The sequence below is a fragment of the Microtus oregoni genome, unplaced genomic scaffold, assembly GCF_018167655.1.
Source record: "Microtus oregoni isolate MIOR12 unplaced genomic scaffold, Mior012 000006F_ref0000085, whole genome shotgun sequence".
Classification (NCBI taxonomy): Eukaryota; Metazoa; Chordata; class Mammalia; order Rodentia; family Cricetidae; genus Microtus; species Microtus oregoni.
The window spans coordinates 478,522-495,000 of NW_024543065.1; the positions used below are offsets into that span (position 1 = coordinate 478,522).

The window sequence follows — 16,479 nt, forward strand, 5'->3', positions numbered from 1 at the left end:
CTTTATTATTTATTTTTAAGACAGGGTTTCTATCCCTATCTGTCCTGGAACTCTGTAAACTAAGCTGGCCTCAAACTCATAGAGATCCTCCTGCCTCAGCCTCCAAAGTGTTAGAATTAGTCATGCATCAGTCACTATGCCTGGCTACTTCTAGTTTTTGAGATTATGGTATAATTCTATCATTTTCCCCTTTCCTCCTTCTAAACTTCCCCCTGAACCCCTCTTTGCTATCTTTAAATTCATGGCCTCATCTTTCATTAATTGTTATGTGTGTGTATGTATACATATGTGTATATACAATCATATTCCTAAATGCAGTCTTCTCAGTCTGTGTTATTTGTATGCATGTTTTCGGGGCTGACCAGTTGGTACTAGATATCCAATTGTTGTCTTCCCTGGAGAAGATTGTTTCTCCCTCTCTCAGCACCCCGCCGTTGTCTATAGTTCTTGTGTAGGGTTGGGGCCTGATGATCTTTCACCCACCCACGCTGACACTTCTATTGTAGTCATCCTTGTTCGGCTCCTGTTTAGGCAGTCATGTTGGTGAGACTATGGGTGTAGCTTGTGACATTACTGGGAGACACATTCACATAGCAAACTCCCCGATCCTCTGGCTCTTAAAACCCCTGCTTTTGTAACCCCTGCCTTCCACAGTGTTCTCTCAGCCTTAGGTTCTGGGGATGTTTTGTAGATGAGTCCATTGGGACTGGGTTCTATAAATCTGCTATTTGATTGGTTGTGGTTTTCTACAGTGATTCCAGTTGTTGCAAAGAAAGGTTTCCTTATTGAGGGATGACCACACTTGTCTGTGACTAGAAGGGCAAATATTTAGAATATAGCTAGGGATTATGCCGGTTTAGTAAAGTGGTGGTTGTAGATTGTCCTCCAAGATTCATGACGTCACTAGCCCTGATTAGGCTTCCGGTATTGGCCATGGTTTCCTTCTTTTTAAGGTAGTCTTAACTACAATTAGAGAGCTGTTGATACTGCCCAGGTACACATGCCAAAGCTGCACTCTAATGTCATCATGCCATGCTGGTCATTGTATCTCATAGACATCATTGCTAGGGAGACTCTTGGTTGCTTCCCTCCCTTGGAAGCTTATTTGGCACCTTCTGGGTACTTGGAAAGCTAGTCCTTAGGGAGGAGGCCTTCGGGCCCGTTCCAGTGCGGGAGTCTCTGGGTCCTGAGCCTGGAATGCAACAATCTCCATTTTTACAGGTTATTTTAATTTTATGGGTGTGTGTGTATGTGTTGCCTGCAAGTATCTCTGTGCACTGTCCATTCCTGGCACCCGTGGAAGCCAAAGAGATGATCAGTTTCCCCAGAACTGGAGTGAGAGGTTATACTCTGACATGTGGGCTCCAGTGAGCTGGAGCTCTAGTCCCATTCACTAATTTTCACTATTTAAGAATTGGATTCTCCTACCACTGCATTTCTGATAGTATTATTTAAAAAAAAAAATTAGGGTTATTTGGGAGATCTAAGAATTTGGTCTTAAAAAGTAAAAATTACAGAAAGCAAACAAAACCCACTAAATGTTCTGGTATGTTGAAATATCATATTCTAATGCTTTAAAAAGGACTTCACTCACATTTGACATTGCTTTAGAAGGCTGCCAATTATATTTCTCAGACATACCCTTAAAAATCATTAATTGCTTCTTGAAAAGTTGATGTTGATTTGTGAATCACAAACAAGTTCAAGTATTGTTCTAGAATGCTCGTGAAAGAAACATTGTTCATTCTGATTTTTCATTACTCGCTTTTAAAATCTACATAGGTCAAATTGTTTTAAATAGCCCCTGTGAGCAGTGGCTACCAAAAGATATAGTTCAAAATCTTAGACATGTTCTTACACATTCCACAAAACTTAATCACACATCCTAGAAGTTGGAAGAAACCTCACAGGCGGTCCTAGCTCTGTCATCTCCCCACATCCATGACTGTTCCCTGTGTGCTTCTTACTAGATGTTCTGAAGCAGGAAACCTGGCATATGACTTTCCAAAGACCCTCTTGTCTGTTTTGAGTCTAGTTTTACTTTATACTGCTTCTGATTGCCGTTTGGAGTGCAGACAACCAGAGGAACTTGTCGTCTGCCGCCTCAGTAGCACAGATCCATTCACGCATTGGACCTTGAAGAATGAACGCATTCTTGACATCTGTGAAAACATTTGAGATATATTACTTTTCTTCATGTATTGAAAGTATACCACTTATTGATTTTGACTGTATAGTTACATAATTGTCACCATTGTCTGATTCAGGAACATCATTTTTTTTTCCTGCTTAGTTTATTTCACTTAAACATAATATCCTCCATGTTCATCAGGGAGCTCACGTATGGCAAAGTTTTCTTTATGGCCAAGCAGTATTACACTGAAGCTACGCTAATGTTTAATCTTCACAGGCAAAAATCAAAATGTTTTCAGTTCAACTGGCCAGTGGTGGCACACGCCTTTAATTTCGGCACTCAGGAGGCAAAGGTAGGCAGATCTCTGTGAGTTCGAGGCCAGGGTAGTCTACAGAGTAAGTTCCAGGACAACCAAGGCTGTTACATAGAGAAACTCTGTCTCAAAAAAATACAAAACAAAACAAGTAAGTTTAAGACTTGACTATCTAATCTTAAAATTTTTTAAAGCCTACAATCAAGGATTCCAGGTAAGGATAAACGTAGTTTAGAAGATTATCTTCTAAACAGACTTGCAACATTATCAAAAATTCTGTCTTTATAATTGTTTGTCAGTTATTTTAAAGGCCAGATGATAATGTGAAGTCTTTTAATCCCTTGTTTCAATGCCTCTAGAAAGAACTGGTATCAGTAAAAAATCTTCACTGGTGGCTGTAGAGAGGCTAGACCTGGAGTGGCCTTGGTATGAACGACACAGCCAACTACTGTCTTAGCTGAGTGCCCGTGCCCTGGTGTAAGCACAGTTGACAACTGCAGTCTACGGGAGCTGAAGAAAAGGAGCATTTCCAATACTAACCATGCTCGGTTAAAGGTGGAGTGAGACCCGTGAGTCAAGAACTTAAATTGGGCTTTGGTGCCTTCTTTAAGCTGCGGTCCTGTCTACACGCGGGGCAAGTATTGCAGTGAGAAATGTTACCTTCCAGTTGCCTGTCCTAACAGAAATGCAGACTAGAGACGGATCCTGTGCAGCTTGAGAAACAGGCGTTACAGCATGGAGAGTTAACAATAAGCACAACGGGTTAAGTTGTGTTCTTTTATGACCTATTTCTATTGGAGTTTGTGAACTAATGTTTAGTTACTAAGCACACTTTGCAAATGCTGGCTCTTTTTAGAGGAACTAGCTAAATCCAATTAAGGGAAGAAAAGGACAATCAAGTCTGGAATAGCTTCTTCCTTCAAACAGAATAGGAAAAATGATAAGAGGGCTGGGGCAGTAGCTCAGTGGAACAGTCGCTTAGCATGCATGAAGTTCTGGACTCTATCTCCAGGACTGCTAGTAATAATAGGTAGATGATAGGTACAAAGGTGGATGGATGGATGGATGGATGGATGGATGGATGGATGGATACCTGAAATAGTGGCTCAAGCCTGTAGCATCTTCACAGAACCCTCAGAATGATACAGCACTTAACCACCTTGTGACTAAAAGTTGCTTTTCTGTTGTTTGGGTTTGTGTCTGGTAATGGCAACTTTTGTTTCTTCAGAGGGAAGTTAATGAAATCTTAATATTGGTAAGCTGACAAATTGCCCCAGCCTTTCCCTTTCCCTTTGTATAGTTAATGAGTTTGGTGTGAGATAGCTTTTCTCATGAAAGAAAATACATACATTTGGAGTCTGGAATGTCTTCTATGAACATCCTGGGAAGGGCCACTAACGCAATGAACTGGTAGGTTGTTTTGGACGTCCTTTCAAATGGAGTATGAGATGTGGTCCGACGGGTAACAAGCAGTGCATCATTGAAGAGGAAGAGGCTGAGGTCTCGGGTCTGTTCATAGAGCCTGTTAGAGTGGAGAGCTCACAGGTATGCGCCTTGCTCAACAATTGACCATCTTTAAATTGATACTTTCATGATTAAGACCTTATCCCACTACAGACCCTTTGTGTAATTCATGGACTACTTGGTAAAGTGACCCTGCATGTCTAGACATAATGTAGACCACCAAGGTACCTGATAGAGTTATTTGATCCCATCCATTAGTCAAGTATTTCATAATGTGCAAAACATGAACAGTGAGGGCTGGAAAGAGGGCTTGGGTTAAGAGCACTTGTTGCTGTTGCAGAGGACGGGTTCACAGCCATTGTAACTCCAGTTCTAGGGCACCCAATGCCACCTTCTGACCTCCCTGGGCACCGAGCGCACACATGGTGCACATAATGCAGGCACACATAAAAGAGTAAATCTAACTTATTTAAATGAACATCGAATGTTCCCTCCTTTCCTCCTTTATTAGATGAATTCTATCATGACTATTTTTATAACTTGTCAGCTGTGGCGTTCTGTGCCGGATGTATTTGGGTGACCTGAGAACCATATGAGTTTGCTTTGTTTCAGCTCATGTGACACTCATGAGAACTATCAGAGGGTGGTGTGACTGCAGGCATCTCTAAGTAGAAACCTGGGGAAGAACCATTGAACTGGTAGTTCAAATGAACTGCTTATTCCGTTTGGAGAGAAACTGGAAGGGAGGCAGCTCAGTAACTTCACCCCTACGGGAAGTAAAATGTAAATTGTTCTTTATCTTCATTGACATTGCTAATAATGGTTAGCCATAGGCAAACAGCAAAATTTGCTGTGCTTCGGACCTCATCTGTGACCTTCTGATTTTTGCTTTGGAGCCAGATTGCTAGATGGTTCTCTTCATATAATCAAATTCTTTTCATGAGCTGTTATATCTGTGAGGGTTTGCAGTGAGAAGTGATTTGTCAGATATTTTTTGTTGAAAAGTTTTATATTGTGTACAAAATTTAGTGTAGTTCATAATAATTCACTTCGTAACGACTGATGTTATATGTGTGCTGACCTGAGTTAATATGACCAGGATTTTGTCATATTAGACTTTTTGCCTCCAGGGGCCTATGCATTTCTGGCAAGCCCCTGGCGACTCTGGTTCCACAGTTCCAGCCTGGTTTTGAGAAATAAGACATCTGAGTCATTTTAGTTACAACTTTGCCTAAGAGCTGGACCAAAGGCTGCCATCAGAGTTAGGAAATCCAGGTGGAGAACCCTAAGTTCATTTCAGATGCTTGGGTGTACAGTAAATAGAATCACTGTGGTCATCAGCCGCTAGAGTCAGCTCTTGCATCTAAACATTTCCTTCTTCTTTTGATTATGATTTATGCTGCTGTGAATGGGTTGCTTCATATTTACTTACATTTTGAGGGGGAAAAACAGTTTTAGATCAAGTTATTGAGTTTCTCTCAGAATGATGGGGCCGCAGTAGGAAGAAAGGGGAGAGAAAGCCAGAAATGATCAACCACATGCAGGCAAAGGCTGCTTTCACTAGGTAAAGAATTCTACCATGTTTCCCAGGTTTTGCCATATAACTGATAAATATAGAAAAATAATTTTTCTTAAGTTTAGAAAAGAGTCCAAATTTTTACATTTTAAAATGTTAAAAAAATAGCTTTATAATTGGAAGCCCTACAGAACGCTATGAAGAAATAAATGCCATCGATGTTGGTGCTTGCTTCAGAAGTAAATGTTTGGCTTTCCCCTTTGGAATGGACAGCGTTGAGTGGCAGCAGCCATGAGTTCTTGTGTAACTGAACTGGTGAGGCTCTGGCAAAGGAGGAAGCTGCACACTAATTCAGTGTGGCCGCTCAAGGACAGTGGAGGAAAAGACAAATTGCAAGGAACTTTTTCTACACGTGTGTCTGTTTGGCACCTACACACACTTGGCAGAAGCTGTTTCCTAAATTCAACCCCTGGTGCTCTCTATCAGAGTCACCACAGGCTCTATGAGGTCTTCTAAATGAGCAAATCAGGTAATTTCACCTCTAATACTGACGTGATGGAGCAGCCAGAATTTCAGACCATGGCTGCACTCGCACACAGGAGCCCACCAGGCTCTCACACAGCTGAGAAGACTCTCCTGGGGCACAAGGGTGGCAGACCTGGCCATTCTGAAATGCGACCTCAAAGTTCTTAACAAGGTCCTCAGGGGTTCTTTTAGCAGCCTGGGGAAGGGGGAATTCTTACTGACTCCAAGGCCACAGCTTCCCTATCACTTAGGGGAGCCCACCTATAATCCCGGTCCTTGGGAGAGCTAAGGCAGGAGGAGGATATCCACAAATTGGGGGTCAGCCCAGGCCACACAGAGGGCTACAGAATGTGTGCCTCCTCTCGCATCTTTCTACCACCTCAGTAGGACAACTATCTAATTACAATAGACAAAAATACAAAACTCAGACTCTGTTGAAGGGGTCTTGGGGCAGTTAAGAGCACTTACTATTACTATTACAAAGGATCTGAATTTGGTTCCCAGCACCCACATGTAGCCTCCATAACTCCTGGTCCTACAGGATCTGACACCCTCCTCTGGCTTCCATGGACACCAAGCACACAGTGGTACACATGCATACATGCAGGCAAAACAGTCAGAATATTTTTAGGAGTCCTTAAGGCTGGACCTGCTGACAAAACACAGACGTGAGGAACATGGCAGCCTTTCACTATGACAGACAGAGTAAGCACGACCTAAGTAGGGGGCATAAACCTCACACTAAAAATGCCTATTTGTTTTCTTTGGCGGGGGGCTGGTTTTTGGTTTTGTTTTTCTAACTTTCAATAAGATTTGAGCCATGCTGAAAGGCAAAGGTGGAGTGAAGAGGGCAGTCATCAGAACCAGACTGGGATATGGCAGAGATTTTGAAACATTCAAATTGGGAATTTAACCATGGTTAATATGCTAAGAAATCTAATAGGAAAAAAAAAAAGAAAACCAGGTAATAGAGTACTTGAAACCATTTCCATTTTACAAAGGAAATGGTAAAGGTAAGATCAGCTGTCACAAAGAAACCCATTGGTGTCTCTGAGGAGACTGCAGCTGAGTTAGCTGCTGGAAGGTGTGGTGTGTGAGGAGAAATGTCAGTCATACTGAGAAACAGGAACAGGCTGAGGTGGAGAGAAAGGAGACTACATGTAAGGACAATTGACAAAACAAAACATGCATGTAGATAAGGAAGAGAGAAAAGAACAGGAGAAATACTCAAATTTGCTTAAAGGATGGAGAGAGGTCCCAGTGGATGTCTGCTGTTCTTCCAGAGGACCTGAGTTCAATTCACAGCACCCACATCATGGTTCTTTGCTGTCTGTGGTTCCAGCTACAGTGGATCCAACACCCTCTCCAACCTCTGTACACCCAAACTGATGCTTATACCCCACACGGATACAAACAAACCACAGTTCCAGAAAGCTCCAGAAACAGAATATAGCTCCACACATAGGCATAATGACCACTCTATTAGAAATTTGAAGACAGGGGCTGGAGAGATGGTTCAGTGATTAAGAGCACTGACTGTTCTTCCAGAGGACCCAGGTTCAATTCTCAACACCCACAGGGCAGCTCACAACTGTAACTCCAGTTTCGGGGGACCCGACACCTAATGGCATATGTACATAAAATAGAAATAAGTAAATAAAAAGACTCAAAGACAAACTTGACTACAAAGAACAAAAACATCTAGAGGAACAAGGATAAGAACTGCATTTGGCTTCTCTTTGAAACTGACCAAACCAAAAGAGAATGAATGATGTGAAAATAGAGAAAGAAAGAAAACTTCAGCAACCTAAAATTCCATAGCCAGCAATTTTTTCCTTCAAACATAATGGACAATTTCTCAAACCAAAAATAAGGGAACACACTGCCAGTAGTTTACATGAAAAAAATGACGACTGTTCAAGAAACAGTCTATGTAGATGGAGTAACCCAGCCTGGATCAGCTGCCACGCCTCCACCATGCCAGCTTCTTTAGCCAGCTGCTTCCTACTACTGAAGCTCTTACCCATTGCTACCAACCAACAATGCAACAAAAAAAAACAAGAATGCCAAGTCGGTGAGGCAAAAGACACCTGTGGTGATTTGATTTTTCTTTTTTTCTTTTTTTTTTTTTTTTGCTTACATTGTCTTTTTTCAGGGAGGGGTGTGCCACAGAGCATGTGGGGAGGTCAGAGGAAAACTTGCTGAGGTCAGTTCTCTCGTTCCATGTCAGTTCTGGGGCTCAAACTCATGGCCTTTGATTTTCATTGAGGATCTCCCAGGTGGGGATGGAGGTGCAAAGAGTGACCCATCTGCCCCACTGCCCTGGCACATCTAGATGTTTGCTGAATAATCACGGGAATAAAAGAGCCTCCTTTCCATTTGGTTGCTATGTATTGAAAGATTTGTCTTTGTCCTCAATACTGAAAACATTGGCCATTTTCTAAAGCAGTGATCAGGAAACTATAGTCTATCACCTGTTTTGGAAATAAAGTTTTATTGGCACATAGCCCCAGCTGTTTATGAATAGCATACTGTTGTGTTGTCTAGATGTCTCTGTGCTGCAGCAGAAAAGGTCATTGCCATAGACCTCATTTGGCCAGCAAATGCTAAATATTTACTCTTCGGACTTCATGGAAAAACTTGTCCATTCTTGTTCTAAAAGAGCAACAGGAAGTCTAATTTATGGACTTTGGCATCTTTCCAGTGCACTCTGAGCGTTATGCAAATATAGTAAAGTCATTTTCGGTGTTAACTTGAACAGCTAGCTGAAGATAATAAATGATTCTCTCACTTTTCAGCAGGATATTGGTGTGCGCTCCCACAATACTTGGATCTGACCTCATTGGGAAACTGACCGACCTTGAGAAGGTCGACTGTACAGTCCTAGTCTTGGCAGACACTGTTCTTATTCTACCAAGGAGCCAGCTGAGATGCGAACAAGATGATAAGGTGTCCACACCACCGACAGGCACATGCATGTGGCTTTGACTCAGTGCAAAGGTTCTCTTGACTGCACACAAGGTCAGGCCTATACTGAATGCCAGGGGTGAGCAATGAGCGAAACAGTCACTGCCTTGCAGGCATTCAGAGCCTTGGCTAACAGCTGCTCACCTTAAAGGGAAATCCATTTTCTCATCATAGCAGTGAAGTTGAACTACATCTTGGATCCTAATCAGGTATCTGTTTGCTTCTGATAGAGTCTATAAAATAAAGAGCAGGATGTACAATTATTCAAAATCCCACTGGTGCAGAACTGTTCTACACCCCCAGTGTATCTTTTCTTGTGGTGAGACACAGAATAATAGAAATGGGTTAATTTAAGGTGTAAGAGTTAGTTAATAGAAAGCCTGGGCTAATTGGCTAAGCAGTGTTGTAATTAAAATAGTTTCTATGGGGGACTGGAAATGTGGCTCAGAGGTTAAGAGCACTGTCTGCTCTTCCAGAGGTTCTGAGTTCAATTCCCAGTCATCACTTTATGGCTCACAACCATCTTTAATGAGACCTGGTGCCCTCTTCTGGTGTGCAGGCATACATATAGGCAGAACACTGTGTACATGATAGATAAGTAAATAAATACCTTTAAAATTATATATATAGTTTCTGTGTTATTATTTAGGTCTGGGTGGTTGGGAAGTGAACAAGCAGTCTTCATCTACACAGATGTTGACTAGAACTTAGTGTGGTTGTAGAAAAGTCTGTCTTTTCTTATTTTACAAACACAAGCTTCCTTTAGCAAACTAAAGTGACAATGAAAACTATTTGAGTCTGTCAGTTTTTTAAAGCTATTGATATATTAAAGCTATTTATATATCTATATATATGGATATAGATATATACTTTTCCTAATGTCAAAAAACAAAAGTTAGAGAGGAGGTAAAAGGAACTGTCAAGAAAAAGAGGTAAATGAATTAATTAGTAAGATTAAGAAGTAGGCTCATGCATTGCTCTTGCCATGGGGCACAGGCCTTCTCAGTGTGCACAGAAATCCAAAGATGAAGTTCTGTGAGTTCTAAGAATCATCCTTTTGCAGTCCAATCAACCACACTTCTTTCTTTACAAAGATATGAAGATAGAAATTAGAACAAAACTACTCTGTCCTGCTTCTCTAATTTGACCACGTAAAAGTATCTCCAATTAGTTAATACTTTCATCCATCATTTATACCAAGCTCCTGCTGAACATTAGACACCAGAAAACAAGTCAAAGCTCACACACGGTGGGGCTCCCAGTCTGTGAATAGATGAATACAGGGACCCATGATAGGGACTGACCATGGGAAAGAGCTTCCAGCCTGAGACCAAGGGACTTAGATCATGAGATCATGATTACAATGAGTTTATGATTGATCTCATTTAAAAGGGGGTGTGTGTGCCCCCCACAAAGGACAACAGTTGTCCCGCTCTATTGTTCTGCCTTGTTGTCTCAGTAAATCTGGAGCTAAGGTGGCCCCAGCAATTGTCTCCCCCTCAGAGCAGTGAAGTTAGAGGTGTCTGCCTGTGGCCTGCCTGGCTTTGTATGTGAGTCCTGGAGATTTGACGTCTTCATGCCTTTAGAGCAAGAGCTCTTGCCTGCTGAGGTATCTCCACAGCCCCAGCCTAGCTTTTAAAGGACTAATAGCACTTAACCAAGGAAGCAGGAAAGAATGGCAATGTCAGAGAAGAAAGTGTATCTTCAAAGAGCAATGGCAAACAAGGAGCTGTAATACAACCTTGCAGACCCCAACCATGGGATAGGGCACAACTCACATACGCATGTGCAGATAATGCACATAAAATGGATATGTTACATGGAAGCTGCAGTGCTTGGCAGTAACAGCATGCCACAGAATTTAGCTGCCTCGGGATCTGTCTGTCTCCTTTTGCCAGTGACAAGATTATACTCATGAGTGTGAGATGCAGCAAAAACATCAGCGTACGTACGGGGCAGTCTGAGATGGTGGTCTGTACGTGGGTCAGCTGCTCTCTCATTTTGATGTTTTCCTTTATCTAGAATACAAGGTTATATTAGGCAAACAAAGGTCATGACATTTTTATTACTATTTTGTGACACCTGGCAAAGGGCTTGGTTCTTTAATAAAAATACCAATTTTCTGGACCCAGTGTTTTAATAACAAAGGCAAGTAAACAAGGCTCTTCGGAAAAAAAAAATCATTTTAGGGTGTGATGTGCCAACACAGTATATAGGGACTAGTGAGTGCTAGGGTTACCGAGTCTCTAAAGTGACTTGAGATCTTAAAAACAATCAACTTTGGAAGCCAAAAATTTTACATTTTGGCTTTTCTCTTCTTTTGGTTATCTACACAAATCCAAATTTTACATACTTTCCCACTAGAAAAGGTGGCACTGGGGCTGTGACCTGGGTGACAGAGTGCTTGCCTAGTATTCACAGAACCCCCAGTTGGAGTCCAAGCCCTATGTTACCTGGGAGTATTGGGGAATGTCTTCTATCTTAGCACTCCAGAAATGAGGGAGACAGGAGGATTGGAAGTTCAGGGTGCTCCTTGGCTACACATCAAGTCCACGCTAATCTGGAACACATAAGACCCTGTCTAAAACCGAGTGTGCAGGGGCACTGTGGCCGTACAGTTTTCCAAAAGTGTTGTCTCACATTGTTCGGATTGGAATAGATGACTTTCATGTCCAAAGGTGTGAAACAGGACTATGGGTTCATCTTTAAAGGGATGAAAGGTTGATGTAAAGACACCCACAGAAAAGAGGGCCTCTCAGGGTCCTTAAATGAGACTACCACAAAAATACTGAAACATTTGTCCCCACACATGTGTATCAGCGACCCACCTGATCTATGTAGCCTTTATAGTTTTTGATTTGATCAATTGCGGCGGTCAGATCCCCACGGTCTATATGTCCTGCAGGAGTATGGAGTCTCAGAGCATAGAGAAGGTGTATATATTCTTCAAATCTCCGGGATGGGTACAGGAGCAGCTCTGGCAGGCTGGACAGGACATAGGGTAGGGTGCCCTGGTTGCTACTTGGAAGTCACAGGGGGCATGTCCTTGAGTGCCCAGCTGTGCTCTCCCTGGGAACTCACCTGAGCATTTTAGTAGCAATGGTATTATCATGTCTCTTCAAGAAAGCTCTGAATGCTGGTGTCATTTCTCTGCACTGAAAGGTGAGAATTACATTATCAGATCTTTGCTCAGATAGTTCTAAAGCCTTGTGTTCCACCAGCAAGTGGTGATCTACAGAATATCAACGCAAGAAGGCAGCAGCTAGGTATCAATAGTACTATGTGTGTGTTCTAATACATGAACTCTAGTATTGTAATTATACCACACACCTACCCATATCTATTAATTTAATCAATAGAAATAGTGACAGATTTATCGTAAGGTAGGATTGGATTAGAACTAAAATACACTGAGTAGGTGACTTTGTCAAGTTACTTGACTTTCTCATCTGTAAAATAGATAGAAGACCCAGCTCATAGTGAGGGGACAGAATCCCACCCATAAAGGGTCTGCCATGCAATAAATCTTATTAATTCCTGTAAGAGTTTGGCTATTCACCTTTAGTTCTTTGGTGCTATTCACCTTTAATGCTGCTGTCAGTCACGTTTTCCAGAGTGGTATTACAAAAGCATTCCACTATACTTAATGTCCATTTCAAACGTACTCATTTGATCACCACTGGTACACCTATGAAATTATGTCCTTCTATTTGGTATATACATGTCAAAAAGATGTCAATATAGCTAATGTATGAGTTCAAGATTCGCTGATTCCAAGCGCCAAGAATGTTTAAGGAATAAGGCCATTCATACTTGCAAACAACTAAAAGTCTTAAAAGACTTGATGGGCTGGGCGGTGGTGGTGCATGCCTTTAATCCCAGCACTTGGGAGGCAGAGGCAGGCGGATCTCTGTGAGTTCGAGGCCAGCCTGGTCTACAGAGCTAGTTCCAGGACAGGCTCCAAAGCTACAGAGAAACCCTGTCTTGAAAAGCCAAAAAAAAGGACTTGATGCAGAAATAATAATAATAGCTAAATGTAGTCAACATCTGTATGCCCTCACTCTGCTCATGAAGTATGTACCAGTATTTGCCATGGTTGTAAAAGTTTTGCCACCAGTTTGTTTCTGATGACACTCTTTGCTCTAATTCTTGTCCTTGGGTCAAAAGTCATGGTCAAGGTATCCATTGAGTCGACCTTGTGTGTCCCCATCCCTGCCATTGAGTGCACAATCCTGCCCACAATTCTGAGCCCACAATCCTGCTCCAACTTAGTTGTTTAATGTCTTGTCACTGAGCCACTAAGTGACTGGGCTACGTGAAGATTTGGCAGTGTATATGAGGAGGCTCAGTGTATATGCTACAGCTCAGCTATCGGTATTGGTTCCTGAGCACTGATGTGTGTCCGTTACTGTGTTGGCCTCTATGTTAAGGTCCCTGTCGTCAAGAAGCTTGAAGTACATGGGAAGAAACCTGAGAGGGAGTAGCTGAGAAGCACCCTTTCCTATTTACCTCAGTGTAACACAACCACTTACCTTCTCAATGGTTTTCAGAACAACTGGATAGTTGTTGAAGAAATTGGTATATGTGTTCAGCTGCCTTCCAAATTTTATGAATATTTCTCCCACACAGTGGGCTGGGCTCCATTCCTGTAGTCTGTCTCTTAGGTTAGCTAGAAATTCTCTACAACATGAGAAGGTTGTATATTGACATAGAAATCTGTGAGAGGCTCCAAACGTAAGCAACAAATTCATTGCTATAGGCTTTTCTGCCTAGTGTTTTGAGGTGGAACTTGATCTTTACCAGCCGGGTACTTTACCACAAAGAAATCTGGATTTGACAGCATGGGAAAGCTGGGAAGTAAGGGAAGAGGTTGGATGCCCAGAAGCCCATCTTTTACATTAATTTCCTGTCAGAATCCAGCTTCCCACAAGAGAACCACTTCTGAATGTTCTACCCTCAGAGAGCCAGAGCTATGGACATTCTCACAGTTCACTGAGGAGAGTGGTACCTTCAAAAGCTTCAAGGCCTTGGCCTTCAACTTTAACTTGCATACAACCATAGCTTGCATACAGCCCACATACTCTACAGATCCAAGGTGACCCTTCTCAGCCATTCAGGCCATGAAAGCTGAGGAGAGGAGGTTTCATTAGCCTTGTCACTAGGTTGGGCCCAGAGAGGTGCGGGACTCTTCCCCAGGTCTGTAGAGATTGACTAAGACCAGAACTTGGCTCACTTCACCCTACTACATGAAGAAACCTTTGTTCTTCTCAATCTCTTGATACATGTAAGAAACCCACCATGGAAAAGCAGAGTTTCCTAGTCCTATTGAGTCCTTTTCTTCCTGTCCTGTTATTCAGTTAGACATTGCTAACTCATTCCCGTGGACTTCTGTGTGAGCAGTCTATTGGCTACAGAATGTCTAGGCATTGAATTCTTTTTATTGCACATGTTGTGACCTGGACCTGGGGTAGCCCTGGAAGCCATCACTGCTGGTTGTACCTATCAGGTAACATGCAAAGGAGACTCTCTGCTCTTCCAGGTAATGGGATCCCCAAGAAGATAGAGAATGGCTGGGCCATAGTGGGACTTTGGAGACAAAGTGTGCTCTTCCCACTTTCTGGGGAGTACATGTTAATGAATCCATCTTTTGGGTTTACCTGTTGAGATTTAAGATGCGTAGAACATCAGAGAAAATGATGTGTATATTGGCAGCACTCAGAATGGCTCTGTTTGAGGCGAGCGCTGCCCTCAGGGGCCTGGCGTATACGTCCCTCACGATTCCCAGCATCTGCACATACCGTCTCTCGCTCTGCACAAGTTCCTTCACAACTCGGGTTCGTTTCTCTACTGAGTCCATCTGGAGCTTTCTCTCCTGCAGAAAACATCAGGAATTCAGGAGAAATGTAATGGCTGAGGCCCTCAGCAATGGCCCATAGCAAGATGCCGAAAGAGGAGAAAGAGGCAAGATCCAAAAGACAGATCATCTTAGGGGAAGGTGACAATGGTGTAGATCTAGATACAGCCACCCAGCAGCCTGGTGAACTGAGACAGACAGCCTGTGGTGGCCCACCCACTCCTGAGTGTCTTCTGCTCTTTCTTCCTCATCCAATGGGATAGCAGAAGGAACTGTACTGTCTACTTTGCTCTCCCGAGTGCTTGGATTAAAGGTATATGCCACCACTGCCTGGCCTCTATGGCTAACAAGTGTGGCTAGCTTCTCACTCTGATCTTCAGGCAAGCTTTATTTGTTAAAGCACAACAAAATATCACCATGGCCAAAAGCAATTTAAAACAATCCTAGCCAGGTAGGTAGTCTAGGCGTGTGATCTCAGGGCTCAGAAGGCTGTGGCGGTTGCTACCATCAGTATGTGATGATTTTCCATGCTGATTTCTAGTGATCAATCAATCAGTAAGGAGAGTGAGAAACCCTGCCCTAAGGCCAGCGCCTGCCCTGGACCCTCCCTGGGCATGATGGGGCTCTAAAGTTTTCTAGGTCTGAGCTCAAGGCTTGCAGAACTCATACTATTCTCTCTCTGAGAGTCTAACCTTATATAAGTCACATAGGCTTTCTAACTCAGGTGTTCATCTGTAAAACTGGATACTAACATCTTCTTTGAAGTCTTTGGAAAAAGAAATGTAAATAAATGTGAAGCCACGATGAATGTTCCAAAATCATGAATGCATGCTGTGCATGTCGGCAGCTAGGACAGCCTCTGCATGTCTGGCATCCCCTCGCCAGGCTGTCCATCAGCCCAGGGCAGAGCATTTCCCATATATTGACTAGAGTAAGCTTTTGCTGTGAGCCTGTAAGTTGGTGAGCCAATTTAAACCTGCAAACCTTCACGCCCGTGTGTCCTTTTTTTTTTTAATGAAAAAGTCATAAGAGTCACATTCAGATTGGTCTTCTCGCAGATGCCACATCTCCATCCTGTGACTCAAGCTCTGAGTCAATAGCATAGTTACCAGGGGCTGAGAAATCTACCAACTGGGTTTTATTCCAGCTCAATCAAGTAGTTGCTTGGTTGTACCTCTCCTTAAAGAATGTGTCCAAGGAAAACAAAGAACTAACCACGGTTAATAATGGCTCTTCCCTGTCAGCGAGAACACTGATAGGAAACAGGCGGCTTACCAGCTTAAACAGCACCTCCATGTTCAAGTTGCTTTGGTTTAGACTAGACTTTGTGTCCTGAAAATTGTCTTCTATGGCACGTCTTTCCTGAAGATGAAATGGAACTTAGTTACTTGGAGGCGGGTCCTGTAACCCCTGGAAGCGCGGTCAGTATGCTTCCCATCCGAGCCTTGGGAACCATCTGCCCTCAGCTCTCACGATAAGATCCCTAGGCACACTGAATTAGGTACTTGACAAATGTGGTGCCTCTCTTCAACTAAGATTTGTGTTTTTAATAACAGCCCTTAGGGCAGTGGTTCTTAACCTGTGGGTGTCGACCCTTTTGAGGGGTCACATCAGGTATCCTGATTTACATTACGGTTTATAATAGTAGCAAAATTACAGTTATGAAGTAGCAATGAAATAATTTTATGGTTGGTGGTCACCACAAC

General features: G+C 42.7%; 1 protein-coding gene across 2 annotated transcripts in view; it reads right to left on the reverse strand.

Moving 5' to 3' along the window:
- Positions 1 to 1,270: 1,270 nt before the first annotated feature.
- Positions 1,271 to 16,479, reverse strand: part of Ect2l (epithelial cell transforming 2 like) — a 61,637-nt gene continuing 46,428 nt past the window's right edge. For both annotated transcript variants that reach the window (XM_041654354.1, XM_041654353.1), the window contains 9 exons: positions 16,049 to 16,135; positions 14,577 to 14,791; positions 13,452 to 13,599; positions 12,001 to 12,074; positions 11,748 to 11,904; positions 10,872 to 10,937; positions 9,064 to 9,152; positions 3,797 to 3,969; positions 1,271 to 2,162 (listed from right to left, as the gene is read on the reverse strand). In XM_041654354.1, coding sequence (XP_041510288.1) covers positions 2,038 to 2,162; positions 3,797 to 3,969; positions 9,064 to 9,152; positions 10,872 to 10,937; positions 11,748 to 11,904; positions 12,001 to 12,074; positions 13,452 to 13,599; positions 14,577 to 14,791; positions 16,049 to 16,135 — 1,134 coding nt within the window. In that variant the 3' untranslated portion in view covers positions 1,271 to 2,037. The remainder of the gene's footprint in view (positions 2,163 to 3,796; positions 3,970 to 9,063; positions 9,153 to 10,871; positions 10,938 to 11,747; positions 11,905 to 12,000; positions 12,075 to 13,451; positions 13,600 to 14,576; positions 14,792 to 16,048; positions 16,136 to 16,479) is intronic.